Source organism: Diorhabda carinulata, chromosome 6 (genome assembly GCF_026250575.1).
Source record: "Diorhabda carinulata isolate Delta chromosome 6, icDioCari1.1, whole genome shotgun sequence".
In the NCBI taxonomy this organism is placed as follows: domain Eukaryota; kingdom Metazoa; phylum Arthropoda; class Insecta; order Coleoptera; family Chrysomelidae; genus Diorhabda; species Diorhabda carinulata.
The window spans coordinates 21,639,944-21,660,327 of record NC_079465.1 but is presented as its reverse complement, the minus strand read 5'-3'; the positions used below and the strand labels follow the sequence as shown (position 1 = coordinate 21,660,327).

The 20,384-nt window shown below is 32.4% G+C and overlaps 1 protein-coding gene across 2 annotated transcripts in view; it reads left to right on the top strand.

Annotated features, from left to right (window-relative positions):
- LOC130895696 (PTB domain-containing adapter protein ced-6) overlaps positions 1-20,384 on the top strand; it is a 29,568-nt gene that overhangs the window by 681 nt on the left and 8,503 nt on the right. Inside the window, exons 1-2 of one of the 2 annotated variants that reach the window (XM_057803167.1) lie at positions 5,263-5,680; positions 19,178-19,353. In XM_057803167.1, coding sequence (XP_057659150.1) covers positions 5,649-5,680; positions 19,178-19,353 — 208 coding nt within the window. In that variant the 5' untranslated portion in view covers positions 5,263-5,648. Of the gene's footprint in view, positions 1-5,262; positions 5,681-19,177; positions 19,354-20,384 lie in introns of those variants that run through there. The other variant, XM_057803168.1, reaches the window with a different exon arrangement.

Here is a 20,384-nt window from a genome sequence, read left to right as displayed (position 1 = left end):
TTATTAACATTTGATTTATATATGATGTAATTGAATCGATACGGATTTACCGAGAATAATTAATACATTATTATAAAAACTGCTCGTGCATGTCGATTTTTCATAAATTACTACAAAGAATTTTTTAATTATATACAATTTCCAAGATATTCTGTTATATAACAAAATTTAGAAAAAAAACCATTGTATTAAACAGTGTTCAAGGATAAATGGTAATGAAAAAAAGTATTGTACTGAGTATTTGAAAATTTAAAACGCTATTATTACATATCAAATTATTTCATACGAGGTTTGTCGAAAAATATCAATTTTATTAGATTTCTTTGAGGGTATAAAGAAAATATAAAAATAACACTTCTGGAAAGGAAAAAGGTCTAAATATCAAATATTCACATTACAACAGGACTAAAAAGGATAGTGGACAACTAAGAACCGCCGTGGGTCATATCTCAAGACTGAATTGTATTAAAACTATTACAAAAATACGTGGAAATTTTATTTTCACAATTTTAGTTCGTCCATTGGAGGATGTTTTTTGCGATTTTCCTCGTGGACATCAATAAAAAATCTTGTATTTACTCGCACGGAGATATGTCGATCTCTGTGGTCATATACCATCATGTCTTTAGTCGAGATGATTTTTATCCAATAAGCGCCTCTACTATCTCACTGTTGATCCTCAAAGAGTATCCCGGATCCCGATTTTTTTGTTTCTAATGTTATTCGTAGATTTTCATCCAAATAAAAGTTGAAAATTTCGATTTATAAACTTGCCCTTATTTCTACTATTTCTTTTCACATTTCACATCCTTAATTGTCCGTTAAAAAAACTTCCATTACAGTCATTCTAAAAACAAATTACGTATTATCACCACATAAATTGTAATTGCCACCTATTTCAATACTTATTTTTGTATCTGTCCCAGTTCATCTATTTTTCTTAATTGAAAAATGGCCGTGTTGTGCCATTATATATTTTGTCGCCTTCCCTACTGTATCTAAACCAAAAAAATTATTTTATAAGATGTGATCGTTCTTGGAACGGTTATTTTATAACCTGGGTGTCGGAGAGCCTTGAAAACCAAAGATTCGACGGGAAGTTTCAGTAATTTTCAGTGAACCAAGTTGGTTTTGGTGTAAAACTGACTGATCTCGAAAATCGCATCCTCTAATCTTGTGAGATGATGAGAGGCGATTTCTGCCCTCATATACCATCATGTCATTTGTCGAGATGATTTTTATCCAATAAGCGCCTCTAGTATCTCACTGGGGATCCCCAAAGAGAAATTTCTCCTGTTATGGATGGGAAACTTCATACTTATCTACAAAAAACGACTCAAAAGCCATCATCTGAAAGGTTTAGAAAAACTAGAGCTATTCCTTAAAAATTTTCAAAATGATTGGCCCCTAATTTCATCTCTTTATAAAGACCCGATTTTGGTTTTGAATACTTTAATGAGGCAATTCTTTTAGACGAAATTCTTCAATCCTATTTATAAAGAAAAATGCATTGGGGATATGATGATCTTTCGCAAAAATTCTAAAAACTGTTTTACGTATACGGTTACCAATTTTTTGGAAAAATTGCCGCTCAACATTCAAATTAACTGATGGAATACCATCAATCATATTGAAAAAATGCACATCAGAATTAACTAGTCCGCTACGCAAACTCTTCTCCCTATTATATAAAAGAGATTTCTTCCCTGCAAATTGGAAATTTTTTTGGGTTTAACCCATACCAATAAAAGGAAAAAAGACGGTTCCCAATAACTACCGTCCGATTGCTTTAGTCCCAACGTCATGGTGAAAGTCTTTAACCAGCAACTCTTGAGTCTGCTAACATCATCAACGACCATCAATACCTTCTATCTTCTAACCAACTTATAAACCAAAGTTATAGAGAAATATGGGTAATCCCGAGCTGGACATACCGAAAGTTTTTGCCAATATTTGACCTACTAACCTTCTAAATAAATTAAACGAGGCCGAATTAGCTAAGGCAGTCTCACAACAACTTTGAACCCTCTCCAAAACCAAAAATATATAGTATGCAACAGTTCTAATCCTCAATAAAGCCCAGAATCGTTCATATCGCTCGCACATATGGAGCTCGGTTCCCAAGAATACACTGAGAGTTGACCAGAAACTTAGACAGTTTAAAACATAGAAGAAAAGTCGCTGGTCTGACTTTATTTCACCGATACTACCACGGCAAATGGTATTCCGAGCTGTCCAACGATTCCAACTGGAACAGTATTTGTAAAACCTACTCGCCAGGCAGACATAGCTTACGAACATCGAGTTCGCCTCCAGAATGTCAATGTATCGGATCTTTCTTCTTTGGGGAAGTGAAAGCTTGTGGAATCAGCTACCAAGGTACCAAGCACTACAACCTACAGAAGTTGAAGATCAATATCCACAGGCATCTCCACTACTCGAGAATATTAAAGTCTTAACCTCTTGTTTCTTACTATCTCTTGAGTGGTTCGACTGGACGTCTTCCTTTAAAGATTCTGATTATCCAGTTATCAATTTCTCTACATAATTTTGTTTTCTATTTTCGATCAATTCGACAAAATCTTCTATTTTTCAAATTTAACTTTGTTGTTTTTTTTGCAATCTCGGCAGCGTTGGAGACGATTCCTCTACTACTTAAAGCAGTGCTGGAACTTGAATACTTTTTCTTTTTTTCTTGACATCTTATTTCTTCAAATGATGTCCCTGACAAAGCTCGAAACCTTAGTTAGCCTTATCACCTGGTTCTTAACTTCTCTAAGGTTTCTACTACTGGTAATGTCGACGATGAGGTATTTGAGGCTCATAATTGGGTTCGTACATTTTGAAGGTTGTTGCTAAACGAAAAATAAAAGCGTCTCTCGTGGGTGAGTCCTGGAGTTAAATGACCCATGTAGTAAATCACCATGTACGGTATAAACTTTCCATTAGTTAAATGCTAATTAACAACTGCAGTGATTAGATTATATCCGGTAAATATAATTGCGCTTAATTTGGTTATACCACAGAAATTGTAAAATAATTTTCAGAAATAACGAAGTGCAGTTTTAAAAGAAAAGTGTCGAATATCATTTCTCTTATCAACTATTTCGAGAGATTTAATCAATTCATCTAACGCTTTATCTAAGGATCTAACGTTGCTAAGTGCTACTACATACGCTTCGTCTTAATTTCATACCAAAATTTTGAATGAGCGTTAGTGCGGGTAATTGTATTGAGTAGCAAATATGAGGAATTACGAAGATCTTTGACAGTTAGAGTCATTTCGCATATTAAATAGGCGGCGACGATTTGTTTCCCAACGTGGCTCACTAACACGGAAAATAAAAATTTATTTCGGATGGAAAGTCCTTACGTTGACCTACCTGCAGTATAATTTAAACAATTCTCATAATAATATTATTATTGCCGTTAGATGGCGTTATCTAAATGTAAATCTAATATTAGAACAAATCATTTTTTAATAGATGTGAGGCATGTTTATTAGATGTGAAATATAAATATTGTCAATGTATAAGATTACAAAAACGTGATAAATAAAACATTTCCGGTATTATTAATATCGTTAGAGCGCTTGTAGACCGTCCGTTTTTTTTACCGGACAACGGACCGCGTTTTTTGCCGGATTCGCGGTTGTGTATGATTTATAATGCGATCTTCTAAAAATGGCTGTTTTTGACGTGGAATTGTTAATAAGTTTAGTTAAAAATAGGACTGTACTGTGGGACAAAACTATCTATCCGGTAAAAAAATAAATGTATACAAGGATAGGCGTTTATTTGACTGTTTGTTGTCCTGTAAAAAAAAACGGACGTTTACGAGCGCCTTAACTTTATTTAATCGAAATCAAGCTATGAATTTCTCAAACTCCTTGGAGACCTTGGGAACAGATTTAATTCTTGTAATTTCATTTTTACATTTATTGATATTTGTTCTTATCTAACTAATTTTATATAATTACGTTATATATTAACTAGTTTTATTTATAACAATTCATTACTGATAGAAATAATAATAGAATTCATGCAACAAGTGAGTAAATTAATAATTTTTTTCACGAGGACGGTCTGGTAATTCCCACGAGTGGAAAAAAGTTACTTTACTTTATAAATGTAAATTAAAAACCTTTTTCGTATTTTCGTATTTGTATATATTTTATCACAATATGATTCTTGTGTTACTACAAAAAATTTTTGTCGACGAATTATTACAAAGAATTGTGAACAGAAATAATAAAAGCAAAATTGGGTTACATCCAACTTTGCATGAAAATCGAGATAAAATACACGGGATACTGTATCGAGTTGTGTCGAATTGTGTCGAGTCGCAAATATTATAGGGTTTATTCGGAATTTTATGCTCTTTTGGATAATCAAAAAATTATCATAATCACACTATAGAAGTTTTTTCTAGGGCTGTGAAAACTTAATTTGGTAATTATTTAGAATTGGGGCTCCAGGCAAAAATCGTTCCAAAAAATTTTTCACGCATTTGGGGTTGTTTGTGAGGGTACAAATAGTGGAGGAGACATATTATTTCCATTATTTTAGACATTACATGGTACAACTTACATATGATAAATCAATGAAGCCTAACCTAACCTAACCAATAGGTGAAAAATGCATGAAAAATTTTTTGGAACGATTTTTGCCTGGAGACCCAATTCTAAATAATTACACTTAATTTTCAGACAAATAATTTAGTGAAAATTTTTGAAAATTGTGCTTTGTTGAGTTTACTGGTCAAACGGGTACATTTTTCTCTCTTTTCTTTTGCAGTTGGTTATATTTTTCGAGATTTTTTGGCACGTTTATTATATGTAAGCTATAATTTTTTTATTTCTATAGCCAACTGATTTATTTTTCGAATATACAATGCGATTCGAGTATTTTCTGATGTCTACGTCGTTATTTACCATTAGGATGCCTTTTAGTTTTGAATAAATCGATCAAAGTGTTGAAGACTTCCACATTTTGAATTTAGTTTCAAAATAAAACTCTTTCTGTGAAGCTGTTTTTGCTTTTTTTTTGTACGCCACTCCTTTAAATACTGTTCCCTGGATTTCTCAGGGAGAAGATTCAATTGTCGATTCAATAACATCTGTTTTTCACGCTTTTTGACCGATTCAGAAATTATGAATGCAAATGACGTAAAAAAATTTTTATTCCAAATTATAACTCGTAAATGTTCTGAACGCACCTTGTATATTATAAATTTTTTTCTCCATCTCTACGTTTCCGATTCAAGGCCCACAATTCCATCCAGTACAGTTTATCCGTTTGTATTGACGATTGTTGGTATTTTAAATAAACCTTTGTTCGTATTCCGTATAGCACGTGGTTCCGTGCTCGAAGAAGGCTGGTACCATCGGGTGCCCCGTAGTTCAACTTCTGCAAACTCGATTATTTACTGCGGTACCTCTCGAACGAGGTAGACATTTTCTATTTCGTGTTGATATTATTATAAATATCTTCGAATTCGAAAAAAAAAAAAAATTTATATCATCGTATTTTTAATCGTGATGAAACGTGTTTAGTTTGTGGTTACAGTGAAAGTATTGTAGGAGAGTTTCACCTTCGAATAAATAAATTAAAAAAAAAACACTTTTAGATTGTGATAATTTGAAGTAAATGGCTATGGTCGGTACAAAGGATAACAAAAGGTATGCAAAAAATAGATTGACACGTAAAAAGTTGTTTCGTTTAAATGTTTTCTAGTTCTAGAAAAATTTTAACGTAAATGTAAAATACAAAAAGTATACAGGGTTTTAGATAAATGTTCTGGTAATATTCCGTATATATAGGGTGGGGGTTACCTTATTTTTCGTCATGAAAAATGGAAAAATTAATATCTTTATTTTATTATTATGAAAATTATTCAAAACAATTTTTGAAACAATTTGTAGCGATGGCGTGCATCTTATCTAAAACATATCATCTCTGTATCTACAGGGTGATTTGAAGCAAATATGTTTTTTTTAAAAGCGAAATCCTATATACAGGGACGAGTTAAAACTATCTGTATATGGCAAAACTTCCTGTAGAACCGGAAGTCGGCTGTAACTTTTAACTTTGTTATTTTAAATAAAACACCTTGTTTATTAATAAATTTTTGAAATCTACGTAAAATTTTAGTATACTTTTGTCTAAAAAGTTTTTTCGAAAAATACATATTACTTATTGAGTTATTAATTTTTTTGTAAAATTTTGACCATTCAGACTCTTATAAATTATTTTTTTACGAAGATACGAGAATATGAAAAAGGTTTCTGTTTGGTTGCTTTTAGAAAGTTCAGGCGTATTTGAATATATGTAGAAAACTTTGTAATTTTATACAGGGTGTGTATGAAAAGTGTCTAAAAATCTATAAAAATGTACAAAAAACATTTAATATCTGGATAACGGTAAGATTTAGGTATAGGAAAGTATGCATGAATTTGCCATATTTTTTACCCCTGAATGCATTAAAATAGAAAAAACCGGGTGGTTCGATTTAAAAAAATAAAGAAATTTGATATTTATGAAATTAAACTTTGAACTCTTTTTATACATATCCTGTATAAAATGAAAAGCTTTTCAACATAGATTCAAATACCTCTGACCTTACTTAAAGCAACCGAATAGAAACCATTTTCATATCTTCAAGGGTATTCTCGTAAAAAATTAATTTATAAGGGTCTGCAACGGTCAAATTTTTTACAAAAAAATTTTTAATTCAAAAAGTGTGCATTTTTCGAAAAAAGTTTTTAGACAAAAGTATACTAAAATTTTACGTAGATTTCAAACATGTATTAATATACAGGGTGTTCCATTTAAAATAACAAAGTCGGCCATCTTTGAACATATTTCATTTAAAAAGATCGTATCCGAAAACCCAAACGTAGAAATTTTCATGATTTCACCAGTTACAGATAGTTTTAACTCGTCGTGGAACACCCTGTATTTTCGGAACATTTTCGTCATGAAAAATCGTTAAGTTGAGTTAAAATAGTCTCAGTATTTTTTCCCATGTGTTATTATTTTGAAAAATATCCAAAAAAGTTTTTGGAACAATTGGGAGCGATGTATTTTATCTAAAAAATATCATCCCTATATCTACAGGGTGATTTAAAGCAAATATGTTTGTTTTGAAGCGAAATCCTATATATTTTCGGTACATATTTTTTGAATTGGAGTTTACCTTATTTTTCATTATGAAAAATCGAAAAATTAACATCCCCTTCCAGCACCGCCTCTGAATTATAAGCACCCCCTCGAAAATTTTAAATAAGAATCGTGTGGCACCTTGTTGTTGGAAAAGGTTTTAGACCTCTATTGTATCGTCTGATCTATTAAAATATAATTTAGATTTTAAATAACCCTGTGAAGAATAATCGAGGAGTTTCAAATCGGGGGATCTAGCGTACCACGTCTTCCAATCCACCTATTGGTAAACACCTCGTGGAGCACCATCTAGTTGGTATAGATCGATCTATCACCGGCCCAAACGTTCATTTTTTTCAGGATATTGAGTGTGAGCCTCACAAATCCAGTAAGGATTTTTTCCACCAAACGACCTCCTTTCTTATTTAGTACATTTTAACATAAATTGAATTTACACCGCGTTGTATAGTGCTTTTATAGTTTTTTGATAGTGGAAGCCCGAATTCGCGATAATCACAATCAATATCAAAATGATCCAAGTCGAGCAATGCACGGTGATTAAAACTGACGATATTCCAATACGAAATTGTATTATAAAAATTATGGAAGTCGAAAAATTCCAATCAGGGTAGAAATTTTAACGAAAACTTTCAAAATAATGGAATCGTCTGATATATTTTCAATTCTTGTTAATGAAGGTTGAAATTCTTCAATACTTTTCATAATTTCTCAAATAAGAACGGAAAAAATCTTCAAAAACAATCACTGCGCGTTTCGATCTCGCGAACACAGACGCCGTCGAATTTTTTAACTTTCTCGATAATCCTCGTAACTAAAACGACTGTCCCTTTTAGTTAATTCGTTTATAGAAACGACAATGAACTCAGATATATAATTGTTTATATCCTTTATTTAATATTCTCGTCGTATTTGATTAGAGAAAACTTTTGATTGATAGTTATTCATATGTGAAATAAAAATTTAGTATAATCAGTGCTAGTACTACGAGAATTAATTTTGAATTATATTATAAAGCTGTCAAAACCTTCATTCGACATTTTTCCTGTAATCCTAACACAAATTTGGAATAAACTAGCTGCCGAAAGGACTGTAAATTTGCTCTGGATCTCTGCGCACATCTTCGGAAAGTACCAACTCGTAAAATAACGACCAGAATCGACTTTTTGCATTATTCGACTGAAAAATCTCATCCTACAGTCATGATCATCCTCAGATACAAGTGTTCAAAGAACTGATCGAGATTTCTGATCTTACTTGTCTCAAAATGGACAATGAGTCTGCCAGAAAGCTGACTGAAAACCCAAGTGCTAGTTGTGGACCATATAGTATTATAAAGCTGTCAAAACCTTCACTCGATATTTATCCTGTAATCCTAACAAAAATTTGAATAAGCTGGCTGCCGAAAGGACTGTAGTTTGCTCTGGATCCCAGCGCACGTCTTCGGTAAGTACCAACTCGTAAAATAACGACCAGAATCGACTTTTTCCATTATTCGACTGAAAAATTTCATCCTGCAGTCATGATTATCCTCAGATACAAGTGTTCAAAGAACTGAGAGAAATTTCTGATCTTCCTTGTCTCAAAATGGACAATGATTCTGCCAGAAAGCTGACTGGAAATCCAAATGCTAGTTGTGGACCACATAGGAACCTAGTACCAACTCGCGGACATACCAAACATCGTCCATGACAGCTGCGCTGCACAAATATGAAAAAGTGTCGAACATTCCTGATTTCCCAGTTGCTTTTGTCTGCGGAAACTGCCGTTTATTCTTTATGAATGATTGGCCGTCCTGAAAATGACATTTTTCAGTTGCTTTTATCTTGATTTTTATTTTACTTCATGTATTCCGCGTCGGTCTGAGTTTGATTTGGTTAGAATGTGAAAATCACATCAGGTCCGACGAATATCCTGTAATTAGCACTGGGAGAAAACTTCTTAGATTAGAAGTTGAAAAAGACATGACCAAATGGCCAAATTTGAAATATTAAGTGTCGAAATTCACAAGTTTAACTACCTAGAATATTTCGTACTTTTTTGCTCTAAAATATCGTTTTTTAATAAAAATCGAATTGGATATAGAGATTACTCAGTTTAAATATGCTACGATGCCACAATTTTTTGCATCTAATCATTGAAACCATAGAATACGATGGGATATACTTCGGATACTAAAGCTTATATAAATATTTTACTATATAATGACGTCACTCGCAGCTGATTAGTGTACCGTTTGTTTCTGATCATTAATAAAATATTTAATCAATTTCTTTTATTGAAATGATCTTGTTTTTAACAAAAAATGAAAAACAAAATGTTGTTTTCTAATTTTATATTCACTTATATCAGAATATACGAGGGCGGTTCAAAAATAAAGTTATTGTTGTAAATGTGACTATATTGGATGTTTGACTAGTCTGTTGCGAATCGTACAGAAGAGCCGGGACCGCGTAATCTCTCTTTTTAGCGTTTCTGTTGCGCATCGAAACATTATTCGTTTTTTGGTTAAAGATATTTTAAAAACCATGGACATCTAATCCCAAATAATGGTTTTACCTAGATTTCAAAGATCTTGCTGCACGTAGTATACTTCATACTTCGAATATTGAGGCTTATTTCAATATTTTACTATATAATGACGTCACTTGCAGCTGATTAGTGCACCGTTTGTTTCTGATCATTGATAAAATATTTAATCAATTTCTTTTATTAAAATTATAATGTTTTTAACAGAAAAAAAAATGTTTGTTTTCTAATATAATCACTATATAATATTCACTTATATCAGAATATATGAGGGGGGGGGTTCAAAAATAACCTTAAGCATACAGCTCATATTGCGGAGGTTGATCTGTAACTTAATAATAATATTTTTTATCACAAACTTCCAGTTTACATTTGAACTACCCTGGTAGTATGAAAAAGTGTGAATTTTGTAGTTTTCTATCTCATTTAGAAAAAAAAATAGCATTCGATCATGTCGATAAATCATCCAACTAGTTATTAATTATATACTTTATCTATTATGTCCTCGATACGCCCCTGTAATAAAATAATTTATCGGTAAATTACTTTCTCATTTTTCATTTCAAGTTATAATTTAATATTGAGATTGCGTGAAGAATCAATCTGTGAATAAAGGAAAGTTAGAAGATTTCTATGGTTTAATTTTTTTTTCCTTTTTCAAAACGTTTGCAGGACCATTTTTAATGAGACATGATCATAATTATTTGGAAATTCCAAACAGAAAAACATTCATAAATAAAATGCGAGTATCGCAATTCATTCAAGTTAAATATACCAGAAAATATTTTGTTTTTCGTAAATACAGGATGTCCCGCATAAGGATCGAAACATATTTTTGGTTATTCGACTTTGAGAATAAAAAATATAAAAAAAAGGTTTTAGAACCACATAGAAAATAATTTATTTTAAATCAACTGACAGCTAATACCACTGCTCAGGTCCTATGAAGGGCTTGTGTGCCCCAAAGAAATTAACTGTTTTCGAAATTTTTGGGCCCTACTTTAAGGCGTATAATTCGTTAGGGATGCAACTTGGTATTGAGGTAAATAAGTCCGTAACAAAATTAAACCAGTACGCAGCACGCCTAAATTAAATATTATTTTTAGAATACTGAGTAGAAGGCACTTTCCGGTAAATATGCCCTGAAATTATTGCGAAATACGGAAAAATATGGTTTCAAATGGCAAGTGATTGTGCATTTTTTTGCATTGTTAAGTATTGAGCCGTCAACTAATTCCGAACGTGGAGTGGGTGTGTAAAGGTCCTGCTCCGCGTTCCTAAGTAGATAGTCCTGCAACGATCCTTCTGAAATTGGAGGCTTACGATTTAGGCAAACGAATTCAAAGATAAATAAAGAAGAAGAGTCAGAATCTTTAATCTCTTAATTAAGTCTCTGCTGTTTAAACCGAGTAAATATCTAACAGATCTTGTAGTTTGAAGATTCGCTTAAATTGAGTCGCACCACACGTACTCCAGAAGGGAGATTCGACTCAATAAGGGCTGTTAAGGAGGTGGATAAGTTCAATTTTTTGGAAACTGATCTCAGCGCAAAACTGGAGGAACTTACTTTTGTAGATAAGGCGACAATATGTTACTGGCATTTCAAGGAATTGTCCACAAAAAGCTCTAAGAATTTTAATAAAAAAGAAGACAATGAAGATTAGAATCGCACCATGATTTAAGGGTGATTAGGTCACTAGATATGGTCCTATGAAGTGCTGTGAGATCAGGGCTGCTTCAAAAGAAACTATGTCGTTTATAAACAAAAGAAACGAAATATGGCCTTGGGACACTCCATATTCTATTGGATTGCAAAAAGACATCGTTGTATCAACCCTTACAAGCTGATTTCTGTTGGTAAGTTATGACATACGAGAGATTAGGTTAGGTTAGGTCACAAAAAATTGTTGTGGTGGAGTGATGACTCTTTAGGCTACAGTTGTTATTGTTAATAATATCTAAATATTTCTAAATCCATGGTATTCTTCATCGTATATATGTTCCTTACCAAACTGGACATTCCTATGATAGCATATGGTATTCTGTCTTTGATAGCATCAATCGTGGTTGAATCGAGGTTGAAAAATGACCCTCACACTGTTGATCTTTTTTTTTCTAAATCCATGGTATTCTTTGTATTAAATGTATTCTTTCCCAAAAAATAACTGGAATTTCTATGTTAGCGTCCTGCACATGGTATTCTGTCTTTGATAGCATCAATCGTGTAAAAATTTTTGATAAAAAAGGTATTCCAAAGATGCCTCACCCACCAAATACTGACGAAAATGAAAAATTAAAAGAGAAAAACCAGTTTTAGAACCACATTATCCATGGAACGAAAATAATTTATTTCAAATCAACTGACAGATGAAAAATTCTCTGAAATTTTAAGGTTAGGTCACCCTTTTTTTCTAAATCCATGGTAATCAAAGATGTCAGATCAAAAAGCAACTCGTATTTATGGGTAGAGGAGGTTGAAAGAGCTGTTCTAGATGAATTAACTTCAGAGGATTACCAAAGAGGCTTTAAATCGTGGACGCAGCTTTAGAATCACCGTATAGAGTTGATTGGAAATTATTTTTGAGGTTTGTAATAAATTTTTATTGTTTAATGGCTGCCAAACAAATATTAAACGACGTGGCGTCTTCAAACTTCAAACATCTGCGATATAGGTTATGAACTTTCTAATACCGTGGTAATTTTCAAGCAACTACCGCCATCTCTTGGTCAGGCTAACCTGTCATAACCTAAACCAATAGAAACTTCATTGCTGTGATGTGTAGTTGCGATAATTTGATCGAATGTCTTTATTTATAAATAAAACAGCTTACTTATTTCATATTTAGTTAGCTAGAATAATAATTTTTTTATTGGTTACACCTTTTTATATTTGTATGTTGTTTTCTTTTGGCACAACTATTTTGTCTGTCGTCCTAATTACCAAATATTTCGTAACGGTGATGAAAATTCTAAGCAAAAAGTTTTATTTACATCGCGCGTCGACGTTTTACTGTTAATTGAAAATTTCTGTACACTAATAGTACGGGAAACAAAGACAAAAAATGACCAGAATTGAAAAAATTGTACAAATAAACTGTTTTTATATGATAAAATTTTCTTTAATTTATTTCATAATTGATCTTTTGCCCTTTTTACCTACAATTAGTCGTTTCAAAACAAACTTTAATACATAATTATTTAATATTGATGCCTTTCGAGATTTCCAGCTTATTTCTCGATTTTTTTTGTTTTAAATGGATTTTAAGTTCAAATTTTATCTATGTTCCTCATTGTTGTATGTGAATTGCTACTTAAGTTTTGAAATAGACAAAAACCTAAATTTATCATTGGATATGGCTTTATTGTAAAGCTGTACAACGGATGATCCTTCAATCCGATGTTTTGAAAATTCCAAAACGTTTTTGTGTGTTTATGTGCCATGCCCCACCTCAGCCATTCCAAAAATTCCCTATGTAAGTGAATTTTCAACATTTATTTCAAATTACCACAAACTTAATGCTGTGAAACATTCCAGAACTTACGATGAATCATTCAAGTTGTTTATCGAAATTCATTAACGTCCGGGGTTCCCAGCGGAGTTTGCCGCAGGGAAAATTACTTGACGAGGCTCCACCAAATACCCAAATGATATTTTTGGTTTCGTTAAGCTAAATTCTACCTACTAATTGAGTTTGCAGTCAAATGGTCCGGAGAGAAAGCGAGCTGAACTCTTGTCGAGTCCCATTTTCGAATTGCCCCCCATAACATTCAAATTGCTCCTCTGTGGGGCGAGGAATACGTTGGAGAACAATGCTGGAACGGTGCACAGATGGGGCCGTCACGATCTTATAGACGTCTTTCGAAGTACCTTGATTGAATGTTTTCTTTACACCAATCTACACGAGATTTTCATTTGAACAATTGACAGCCAAATAATCAGGTAATATTGAATGTATCCGAGTGGAACTGATGCCCAAGTATGCCTTAATCTCATGATAGATCACACCATCTTGCAATATCAATTTAAGCACAGCATCGATGTTTTCTGGCACAACAGCCAATTTTGGACGATTTTGAATTCGGTAAACCAGCTAGAAGTGGCGCTTCATTACCAGATTTCAATTAACACGTTCTGAGTACGTCCATTATTGAAAATGTTAAACTTCATTATGGAAATGTCAGATCAGTGTTGCCAAATCTCAAAACTTGATTAGCAACCCTTGTATATTGATTTATTGTCGAATTTTCTTAGAAATCTCGTTTCTATACTTTATATTTTGCTCTTAAGTTTCTGTGTGAGCGTCCAAGTCCATCAATTAGGTCATATGGATCATGTCGTTTAAGTCTACGTTTAGTTTCAAACCCAGTCGTTTGCGCTTGGTGAATATGTTTAAGGTTAGGCGCTTATCTAGGTTCATGCGCAGATAGTTGGCGTCGTCCCTTTGTGGGAAGTTACATCAATGGGGACATGGAGGAAAAAATGAAAGGAAAGACCTTAGTGACTAATTTTTGGTAACTGAAAAATAATTCATTCGACACTTACATAAGAGACCCACCGAGAGAGCCATTTTGAGCTTATTAAGGAAATGAGGCGAAAAGTCCTACAAAAAATATAAATTAAATGCGTTGACAAATATCCAACGATTCGGCGTATTCACCAAATTTTAGTTTTAGTATTATAACCGGACAGTACCTGCTTCACGGTCCATTTCGTAAAAATACGTAAAAAGGATCATATTGTACAAAACTAAATAAACTTTCAATCTATAAGATTAGTTTATTTTTAAGTATTTCGATATTTTTTGGTAAACAATTTTTTTTCGTGTAAAAATCTTATTTTCCCGTACTATAAAGCGATTAAAACAGTAATTGATTACCATTGCAATACGTAATGTAAACTGAAATTTATGTTAATGTAACTTCGAGGCTGTTTATCGATACTAGAAGCATTCCATTCCATTACAGTGCATAATGCTAACCTTGGATCTATTAAAATCAAATGATATTGAATACCTTCAACACTAGAGAGAATTATTTTTAGGATGGTGTTAATTTGACGTCACGTTTTGATTAAGGATCTCGTTAAAGTTTTATAAATTTATTATTTTTATAAATAATTTATTTAAACAGGTGCACTTAATTGTAGTCCTACATGGAATTAGAAAAAAAATTAATGTCTTCATTCGCCCATGATGTAAACAACGCAAAATTTCTATTTATTTAAAAAAAGTATGAATTAAATTAATCTCACGAAACCACGCCACTGCTTATCGCAGACTATCTGGCAGGAATATTTCCAAGAAATTGCGTACATACGTTTTCTGGCAGCTTCGGCGAATATAAATGCATTTATGTTTACGATTCGATGTTTTATTTGGTAAATAGTAGAGGTGATGAGTCCATGTGGACTGACGGTTTGTTAGATGTTTACCGAATTTTATACGAGGAGTAAACATTATTTTCCCTTTCTTAATTTGGTATGAGTGCCGTGCGTATTTATGAAACAATTAACTTGAGCATGCGCGGCACAACTCTCGCACCAGGGGTTACGTATCTCAAAATTGGACTATTTTTCAACAAAAAACATTTAGATACCTTTCTTGTGATAATTTTCACGTTCTAAATTCTCGTTTCTATACATTTTTTCGAAATTTTGAATCTCTCACACGTCATTGACGAAAATGCTAATTTTTTCCAGGGGTTTTACCCCGTTTTTTTTTCTCAAAGTACTCCCCAAAAACAAGTTGTGTGCCAAAAATCATCAATATTAATTTTAATATCAGGTTTTGATAAAAATTTTAAAAAATAAAAAAATTAAAATATGCACCAATTATAGACTCCTCCACCCTCCACGTCTAAGGGGTGTTTCAGAAAAGGTGATTCCGTCTTTAAGATCGATAGAAAACTGAAAAATATTTGGGGTTGGTTCAATAAAAAAAGTTCGTAACGCCATCCGTATTCAAGATAGAGGACGTTGAAGAAAAAAAATGTACACATTTCTCAAGATTTTGCCGCAACTACTGGCAACATTGGATTGAAATTTTATACGAATACGTTTTGGAAGCTGATTCATGCAATGAATTTGTTTTTATGTTTGACTCTCAAAGAGGGCGCTAGTTACACGATTCGTATCAAGTAGAATTTAACATAACTTAAATTAAGCAAAATTTCATTGGATGTATCAGATTTCAAAACATATTCGTATCAAATTTCACTGCAATGTTGCCAGTAGTTGCAGCAAAGTCGTAAAAAATGTTTTTTTATTTTTTTTTTTTCTTCAACGCCCTCTATCTTGAATACGGATTATTGAACAAACCCCAAATATTTTTTCAGTTTTCTATCTATCCTAGAGACACAATCACCTTTTTTTGAAACACGCTGTAGATGAGAATACAGTCTATAATTGATACATATTTTAATTTTTTTTATTTTTTTTTAAATTTCACCAAAAACTGACATCACAATTAGTACTGATGATTTTTGGAGTTGAATGTTGCCAGTAGTTGCGGCAAAATCTTAAGAAATGTGTATAATTTTTTTTCTTCAACGCCCTCTATCTTGAAAACGGATATCGTTACAAAAATTTTTTATTGAGCAAACCCCAAATATTTTTCAGTTTATCTATCCTAAAGACGAAATCACCTTTTTTTAAAACACCCTATATATACTTTCTGGGCAAAAACTTTTGACCGGTAGTGTATATTGTTTGTTTTATTTAATACTGTTAACGAAATTAATAAAATTACTTTCAAATTAAATTTACTATAATTATTCACGCGTCTCCGCCCATGTTTCCCATCATCGGTAATTTATGGGTTCCCCAAAGAGGTCATTCCACCATTAACATCAATATTTATCTAAAACAAGGCTTGCTTCGTTCATAGTATATGTGACGTTTCGATTATTTTAAATTATGAAACTGAACAACATGCATTGTTTTAGTTAAAAAGTCAGGTGTCGATATACGTAATTTGATTAAATGCATGACCAAACGATTATGTCAACAATTTAATATAACTAAGTTGTAAAATTTCTGTTTTTCCTCGCGAAAATATCAGTTGAATTTCGCAGTTTACAGTTGCAAATACATATACAGGGTGTTCCGGGAGTTGATGCAAAAAATTCGGAGCTCATTTTGACCTTCGATCTTGAATAAATTTTTTTCCATACACGGGAATGATGGGGAACTTTATTTTTAATTATATTTCAAACAATTTTACTCCGATTCTCAGCTTCACTCTTATTTTTGGACTAATTTGATCGGACTAAAAGTTTCGACGACTGAAAACAAGTACAAAAACGTCTATTTTTATATAACTGCATCTCGTCGAAACTTATATCCAGTCGTAACTGTGTAATTGGTAAGGTTGTCGAAGTGCTTGATTTCCAACACGGCGATCGAAGGTTCGAATCCTCTGTCGAACGAAATTTTTACTAACTTGCTCTTAGTTCAAAGGAGAGTTACGAATAAACCTCACAAACAAACGAACCCACATACAGGGGAAGTTAATATTAACAATTTTACTGTTTTTTGCATCACTCTTACTTTTTGGTCTAATATGACTGGACTAAAAGTCTTAACAACTGAAAATAACTACAAAAACGTCTGTTTCTATATAACTACATCTCGTCGAAACTTGTATCGAGCAATAACAGTGTAGTTGGTAAGGTTGTAGCAGTGCTTGATTTCCAACACAAAGATCGGAGGTTCGAATCCTCTGTCCAACGAAATTTTTACTAACTTGCTCGTATTGTTAGTCCAAATAGAGTTACGAATAAACTACCTCACAAACAAACAAACCCAAATACAGGGATGCTAATATAAACAATTTTACTGTTTTTTTGATTCACTCAAGTTTTGACAACTGAAAATACATAACTACAAACAACATATATTTCTCAAAATGTCAGTAATCAAATAAATATAGTTTCAAAAAACTAAAAAAACACTTTTTAAAGCACATTACAAACTAAGAAAATTGAAAAGCTTATTTAAAAAAAAATATTCTCAACTTTTTGGTTTGATGTGCTTTAAGATCGTATTTTTAAGTTTTTATATACCAACATCCCGTCGAAACTTATATCGAGCCATATCGGTATAATTGGTAAGGATGTAGAAGTGCTTGATTTCCATCAAGGAGATCAGAGTTTCGAATCCTCTGTCGAACGAAAGTTCTACTAACTTGCTCTTAGTCCAAAGGAGAGTTACGAATTAACAACCTCACAAACAAACAAACCCACACACAGGGAAAGTTAATATAAACAATTTTACTGTTTTCTTGGTCTAATTTGTCCGGACAACTGAAAACAACCACAAACAACATATATTTCTCAAAATGACAGTAATCAAATAAAGATAGTTTCAAAAAAATTAAAAAAAACACGTTTTTAAATCACATTACCAATTTAAAAAATTGAAAAGCTTTTTAAAAAAAAAGTATTATTCTCAACTTTTTGGTTTCATGTGCTTTAAGATCGTATTTTTAAAGTTTTTATATACCCACATCTCGTCGAAACTTATATCGAGCCATAACGGTATAATTGGTAAGGATGTAGAAGTGCTTGATTTCCATCACGGAGATCAGAGTTTCGAATCCTCTGTCGAACGAAAGTTCTACTAACTTGCTCTTAGTACAAAGGAGAGTTACGAATTAACAACCTCACAAACAAACAAACCCACACACAGGGAAAGTTAATATAAACAATTTTACTGTTTTCTTGGTCTAATTTGTCCGGACAACTGAAAACAACCACAAACAACATATATTTCTCAAAATGACAGTAATCAAATAAAGATAGTTTCAAAAAAATTAAAAAAAACACGTTTTTAAATCACATTACCAATTTAAAAAATTGAAAAGCTTTTTAAAAAAAAAGTATTATTCTCAACTTTTTGGTTTCATGTGCTTTAAGATCGTATTTTTAAAGTTTTTATATACCCACATCTCGTCGAAACTTATATCGAGCCATAACTTTGTAGTTGGTAAGGTTGTAGCAGTGATTGATTTCCAACACAAAGATCGGAGGTTCGAATCCTCTGTCCAACGAAATTTTTACTAACTTGCTCTTAGCCCAAAGGAGAGTTACCCATCAGGGGAAGCTAATATAAGCGTGTTAATAAAATTTTTCTACAATTTCTAGTTATTAGTATTATAAATCTCCAACAAAAGGTGAAGGGATTTAAATTCTTCTCGACAAACAAAATAATATAACTGATGAAGGTAATTTAGTAAATCTCCCACAGGGGGCAGACAGTTGTAAAATTTGTTTCGATATTAAGTCGAAAATTGCAAATAGTTTCTAAAAAAATTTTGCCGAAAAAACAAATTTTACAACGTGATCGGGATTTGAATCTACAACCATCAAATCAAATCAAATCAAATCCACAAAGCAGAGCTACAAACTTTGTTTGAATAAAACTAAATCGTCGTAAACTTTCCCATTTGTAACGATTTTTTTCATTGTTTTAGAATGTCTACACTACTTAAGTGGGCCCAAAATACACAAGGTAAATTTAATGGAAAAAATGTGAATGGAACTACAAACGGCGAAAGGAAATGGATTCATCCACCTGAAGCACTCCAAAAAGGGCATATAGCATATCTCGTCAAATTTTTAGGGAACACAGTAGTAGATCAACCGAAAGGTATAAAAAATATTTCTAAATCGTGGAAAATTATTAACGACATACTTTTTATTTGGAAAATATTCCGAAATCTACGAGATAAAATAAATTTTTTAAATGCGACATCCTGTATATTTAATTTCGTTCTTTACGTGTACTGTTTCACTAACTTATATAGGGTATTTAAAAAATATAATGCCACAAAAAAACCGAGGAAAAGTTGTGTCAATATTATTTTGAAACTATTTTATCTCATGGAATGATTTTTGGTTCTCTAATTTTAAGAGTAGACGTTCGGATCCATTATTTAACGTAACTACCATAAGAAATGATCAATAAAATGCGTGCTTTGTACTTCTTCTTTTCTCTTTTTACGTTTCCAGGTGTCTTCTTCTTTCCTGTCTTCTTCTAATCTTTTCAATTAGGGTTTTTACGTATCTACCTAATTTGGTATCCATTTTTTTTCTTTATATCTTGATATTATTTCCTGCTTTTCTGATAATATCTCTTAGTCCCAGTATGGACTTGTTTTACCTTTCCATCTTCCGTCAATATAGTTCCAACTTTACTTCGATTTTACGAGTATTCACCTTCATTTTCTTTTTTTCTATTTCGTTGAGGCTTCTGCATCTTGTAACTGCTTCTGCTTCTAGTGTTTGCTTTGTTCAACTGTTCAATTTTGTCCTTTATACGATTTTTTGTGGGCTGAAAAATTTGAAGGCTGGTATAGAAAAAAATCTTTGATTATAGTGGTCATACAATTTTTCGCAGCAATTTTTAGAAGACGATTTGTCCTTAGCCTCAAAATTGGCTTCGTTTTTAACGATAACCTCTTCATCGGTGCAGATCCTCTTAAGGTCTGAAAACAGGAGAAAATCGCTGGGGGCCAAATCTGGAGAACAATTTGAATCTCAATTCATTACTCTCGAGTAATTCGAGTGGTTCCTGTCGTAAGGAGTTGCCTGTAGTTATCGATCTTGAATTTCTGGAGTTTGCACTTTTCCCCAAAAAATAAGTACTGATACATTTTTTGGGCGGTTCTAGTCAAACCC